We start from the raw sequence: 6,000 nt of genomic DNA, 5'->3' as shown, positions 1-6,000 counted from the left end.
ATTTATTTGACAGAGAGAGATCACAAGCAGGCAGAGAGGCAGGCAGAGAGAGAGCAGGAAGCAGGCTCCCTGCTGAGCAGAGAGACCGATGCAGGGCTTGATCCCAGGACCCTGAGATTATGACCCAAACCGAAGGCAGCGGCTTAACCCACTGAGCCACCCAGGCGCCCCAGCGTGGCTCTTTTTGAGGAAGAGAAAGGGTTTATGTTTTTTGTGGGATTTGAGACTAACAGTTTTCTTTTTTCCAGTTGTGAAAGTAATACCTACTTAGAAGTTGAAAAAGGGGAAAATTACCTATACTTTTAAAAAAGATTTTATTTATTTATTTGAGATAGAGAATGAGAGCGAGCAAGAGAGAGAGAGCAGGAGCAGGGGGAGGGGCAGAGGGAGAGGGAGAAGCAGACTCCCCACTGAGTTGGGAGCCCAACATGGGACTAGATCCCAGGACCCTGGGATCATGACCTGAGCAGAAGACAGACACCAAACCAACTGAGCCACCCAGGTATCCCTCACCTATACTTTCCTTACCCAAAAGAAATAAAGATCATTCATTCCTGTTGATGAGTTAAAAATAGAATGTAGGAAGGATGTAGACTGGATGATGAAGAATGAGAAAGCAAGAAAGACATTTTAAACCATAAGCCCACCATTTAACATTTGTTTTACAGAAAAGATTTTTTTCTTTAAAAAATTTTTTTTAACTACTTCACTGGCAAAGTAGTTTTAGATAACCTGCACTTTTGGTTGTGCTTTGCCCAAAGCTGCTCTAGACCTTCTTAAGTGATTTTACTGGGTGCCCCTGCCTCACCTCCCCAAGGTTCTCTTTTTGTTTACCTGGGAAATGAAGGGTTGGGCAGTTTAAGTTTCTCAAAGAGTTGCCCCAACCCAGGCTGACTGATTGGAAATCACAGGGGGAGGGGCCCAAGAATCTTCATTCACTAGATGCCCTACGCAATTGCCACTCTCCAAAGAGGAGAAACACCGAAGCCACTGTTCCCACTTCAACAGGCCTCACGAGGCAATGGTTCAGCTGTTCCCTTAACAAGAGGAGGAGGGCTACTCCTACAAAAGGAGGTATTTTCACTGGCAAATGGCCTTTCAGGTTAGTCCACCTTAGCCCTGAGCGTGGCTCCTGGTTCTCAGGCTACCACCATACCGCACCTGTAGGCGCCCAGATTGATGCAGCTGATGCCCAGGTTGTATCTGGATCGGATGAAGCCCGGCTGAATCTCCAGGGCACGCGTGTAGGCCTCCACGGCTTCCTCACTGCGGTCACCGTTCGCTAGTGTCGCCCCCAGCCGGTTCCATAACGAATAATCCTGATGACAAGAATCCAAGCCAAGAACCAGCGTGAGCCACAGTGACAGAGTATTCCCCATATTGCTCGCAGAAGCGGCATGGTGGCTAGACATCTATCCAGGGCTCATGGGTAGGGGTCATGATGGTGGAGAATTACTCAAAAAATGGTACGGACCGCTCTGTGAAATAACTTTTCATCCATCCAAGAGCAGCTACCATTGGATGCTGTCGAACAATTCGTGTTTCTATTTGAGGTATTTGAGGATTAACAGCCATGTAGCATGTTGTTAGTACCGATCACTTTAACCATTGGATGCAGGGAAATAAGGGGTAGCAGAAATGTCCAAAGTGTAGCTTGTGAGAAACTTATATTGAACAGAGAACCCTACGGTTTCTTGTTGTCCACTTACCTCTGGCCGAACAGTTAAGGCAGCGTTAAATGCATCGATAGCTCTATTAAATTCTCCGCTCAGGTGGAACAGTACCCCCAGGCCTGTCTGTAGGTCTGGGTCAATCATATCTCCATTTTGGTGGGCAGCTTCCAGATATAATTCCTTAACTCCTTCCAAAACAGAGCTACGAGGGAAAAAGTGGAGATGTGTATTCCAAATAGTCTGAACATATATTATTTACTATTATGTCCTCTGTTCTGAGAGAACATTACAGACTGGAAAAATTATGCTTAAAATATCTTTGCTTAATGAGAAGGACTATTAATACTGCACATTAAAAAATACCTGCTGATTTTCATGAATTATTTCCTTGTACACAGAAACAGACTGTGCTAAGTAAGGTCTTCACAAGGACAGTTCCATTGACCCTATGCGTGCCAAATGTGGAAAACCACAGGGCTCCACGAGAATGAATTTAACATCCTGATTTATTGCTGAGAGAAACAAAACACCTAGAAGGAAGGACTTCCATTTTTACTCATAGCCAGTTCTCAGGCTTTATGAAACTTGGTGCATTCTATAATTTATTTTAGGTTAATTATATGTACACAGCCTTTTGCTTTAAATTGTGGTACTCTGGCAAAATGTCTGTGAGTGCCTACAATCTTGATCATGTGATCAGTTGTTGGTTCTGGTCTCGGCATCAATCTTTGTCATCAGAGTTGCTCTTCAAGCATTCCTGCTGCTGGTGAGGCTTGTTAATGACCCTTAAGGTGCCTAATTGTGTAACAGGGTGTTGACCACTGACTGTAATTTAATTAGCAGGATACCTATCAACTGGAGACTTGGACATCCTCCGGGTAAGGCCTGGAGATCCCTTCTTGCTCTTCACAAGGTATTTGTACTTTGGGTTTTGCTTAATCCAATTCTTTAGAGCCTCACAGGCATCCTGCTGATGGCCCGTGTTAGTGTAACTCACCGCCAGGGCCATCAAAGCTTTCAAGTTGTTGGGCTGTAATTCTAAACACCTGCAAGAAGGCATAAATAAATAGGTAAATAAATAGCCAATTTCAGATTTTTTCTGAGCTAGAGTCTAATAGTTCTTTAGAAAATTTGGGGTTGTTATTAATTAAAGGGTGCAAAAGCATGGCTAAGTTTATGTTAAGTCCTTGGAAAATACCATATTTATTTATGTGAAAATTGGGATCTAAGTATATTTTTAAGAAGGTTAAAACTCATCTTGATGAGCGCTAGGTCCAGTAACTTAATAAATGGTTTACAACCATAGAAAGGGTGGCTAATCCTTGCATAAAATTTCTTAGGAGTTCATTTCATGAGGACAGATAGCATTGTTTTAGTGCCGCTCTATTATTGATGTATTAAATGTATCATATCCACAAAGCAAACTGACTTGAGGTAAATTTGATTCAGCAGAGATGAAAGGCTGTACAGTGTTTTCAAAAGGAGAGGGAGAGTCCTGTGTTTCTAAAAGACTACTGATGTGGGTTTATACAGGGCACAGGCTACAGCTGCTCCCCCTCATGCTATTCCACTACCCTCTAGCAGGGGCCTTTCAAACTTGGCGATGCATGAGAATCATCTGGGGACCTGCTAAATGCAGAGGATGTAATACAGTCAGCCTGGGGTGGGCCCCAGACTGGGCGGGTCTGACAAGCTCCCAGGTGATAGTTGCTGGAAACGACTTAGAGAAGAGAGCCCTAGACAGTACCTACATCAGTGCTTTAGGGAGAGATTATAGAGGGACTGTATGTTGTATAGGGAAAGGGGAAGTTGATTTAGTAGGGGTGATTTTTTCAGGGTACACAGAGGGCCCTAATTAAGTGAAGTGTGATGCTACATCCACCCAAAGCAGTCTAGACCTTTAGTCATGGGCTCAGTGGTTATCCTTGTAGGTCACTGAAACTCTCTCAGGAGAGTCTCTGTAGACACAAGGAGCTAAAATTGCACTGAGATTATTTTGAGTATGTTTCTTCTGAGGAAAACTTTCAAATGCTGCAGAAGGCTAGAAAGTTAAGAGGAACTATATATGTATTGAGTCTATTTTATGGCCACTTTTGACATAGTCTCATTTGTGCCAATGAAGGTCAGCTGATTTGGGGATGACAAAACACTGCAATTTAGGAACATTATTTCTTCATAGATTCTTGTTTCCTACAGCTAAGTACAATGTGGCATCTCAGCACTTATCCTGGCCAAATTCTTTACAATGTACCTAAAGGTCAAAGGACAGCAAAAACAGAAGTGACCCGGCCCATGATTTTGCACTTAGCTTCATCTACCTCTGGAGGGCGACAATAGCTGCTTGTTCGTTTTCATTCTCTGCCTGGGTTATCCCAAGGAACTGCCATGCCTACAAAAAACAACTGAGGTCAACATTGCAAGAGGAAGCAGATTCATTCCTGTGCTTTAGATCCCTCCATGCAGAACAACCTGTCTCAGACTCGACAGTCTTGTAAAAGGGAAAAAATATCACAAGCATTTCTTTATTCAAAGGCTCCTCTGACATCTGGGTCAAGATCCTCTGACATTTTGACAAATTCTCAGTATTTACTCTCCTGTGACCCATGGAAACATTTGAGTATCTGACATTTCACGGTATTAGGTGCCTTAAAACCAAAAGATAATTATATGAAAGTATGCATTTGTGAGGAAAAGGGATGGAAAATAACCCAGAAATATTGCTGAATAGTGTGGACTTTATATAGCAAGGAATCTCAAGATGTACAAAATGAAATAAATTTGTACAGATGCAAGTCTGACTGTTACTATAAGAGCTAACAGAAACTTTAGGAACTAGGGAAAATAAAAACAAAACTCTCCACTCTAATCTGTTTATGGCTCTAATATCACTGTTAAAATGCTTAAAGCACATATAAAATGTAATATAATACATACATAATTTTATAGCCTACACTTATACTTTATATTGCATCATAAACACTTTTCATGTTTCTACAAAATCCTTATACTTATAATTTTTAATTTAAATTTTGTTGGGTGGATACCCTATTGTTGACTCAACCAATAACCTATTACTGTAAGGTTGTTTCAGTCCTTTGCTATTGTCAACAATGTTGACAATATCTTCAAGCAGATAACATTTTTCCTATCTAGAATGAAAGTTTTTAGTATAACAAATTTCTCCCTATATATTTAGAAGAACAATAATTCTCACACCATTACAAGAACAATCCCATGAACAAAACCTCTCATTACATATACTGTCCTCAAATTTGCTGGGGATAGGGGTATATCAATTCTTAAAAACCCTTTAAAGGGGCTTGGGGAATGCATAACTACACCTACAGACATTTGAAATCAAAACTATATGACGATACATAGACTCACTCTCAAATGCTGTAAAAATTATATTGGCTTTATCATCCTGAGTTTTTATTACCCATGCCATATAAACTCATGAAAATACTGATTATTTCCCCTCCAAATATCAGTTATTCTGATGTTGATTTCACCCTCCAGACATCTTAGAATGCTTCTTAAGTTTGATGAAACAATCACTCTCTAGTGGCTTCTTGCTAGCCTTTGAGCATGGTGTCATTGTCACTGTTCACAGATTGTCCTTTATCTGAATTTTGGAGTCTCCAAGATTCAGAAGCCCTGAGTCCTTGTTTGGGATACATTAGTTACCCAGTGCCTTAATCCTCTCATTTATGAATCTGACATAATAACATATACGTCTTTTTTTAACCTTCCAGGGTTATTGTGCCAAATTATATAATACTCTTGAAAACACCATAGCATTTAAAAATGTAAGATGATATTCTTTTGGGTGGATGGCTTATAGTTTTCTACTAAAATAATGACTTTCTCTTCTGTAGTGATCCTTGTATCTTCTTAAAAATTCCAATATTTCGGTTCACATTCCAATTCTCAGTTCAATCTCATTTCACTGTCAATGTTTTGACTAACGAGATACCAGGGATTTAACGTAGTAATTGGTTTACTCATTCTTTCCATACAAACTTTAAGTACAACCAATAATAATAATGAAGGCTAATTACTGATGTACCAGACACGAACTAAGCACGTTATTTGCATGAACTAATTTAATCCTTACAACACCCAATGAGATAGTTACTATAATTGTGGCTTCCATTTTATGTATGAAGAAATGGAACTGAGACCGTTTAAATGATTTGTCTCTGACCACACGGCTCATGGCTCATGAGTGGTAGAGCAGGGATTTGAACCCACACATTTAGGACAGCAGAGCCTAGAAGCTTAACTACTACCCTATACTGCTGTCTCAGCACCATATATACCTCTC

General features: G+C 40.5%; 1 protein-coding gene across 8 annotated transcripts in view; it reads right to left on the bottom strand.

The window, feature by feature from the left end:
- The window catches only part of PEX5L (peroxisomal biogenesis factor 5 like), a 226,426-nt gene that overhangs the window by 11,200 nt on the left and 209,226 nt on the right, over positions 1–6,000 (bottom strand). For all 8 annotated transcript variants that reach the window (XM_059391486.1, XM_059391484.1, XM_059391483.1 and 5 more), the window contains 4 exons: positions 3,992–4,062; positions 2,522–2,719; positions 1,710–1,875; positions 1,162–1,319 (listed from right to left, as the gene is read on the bottom strand). In XM_059391486.1, the coding sequence (XP_059247469.1) occupies positions 1,162–1,319; positions 1,710–1,875; positions 2,522–2,719; positions 3,992–4,062 (593 nt within the window). The remainder of the gene's footprint in view (positions 1–1,161; positions 1,320–1,709; positions 1,876–2,521; positions 2,720–3,991; positions 4,063–6,000) is intronic.

The sequence above is a fragment of the Mustela nigripes genome, chromosome 2 (assembly GCF_022355385.1).
Source record: "Mustela nigripes isolate SB6536 chromosome 2, MUSNIG.SB6536, whole genome shotgun sequence".
NCBI lineage: Eukaryota > Metazoa > Chordata > Mammalia > Carnivora > Mustelidae > Mustela > Mustela nigripes.
The sequence above is the reverse complement of the archived record's forward strand: the minus strand, read 5'-3'. Positions and strand labels throughout refer to the sequence as shown.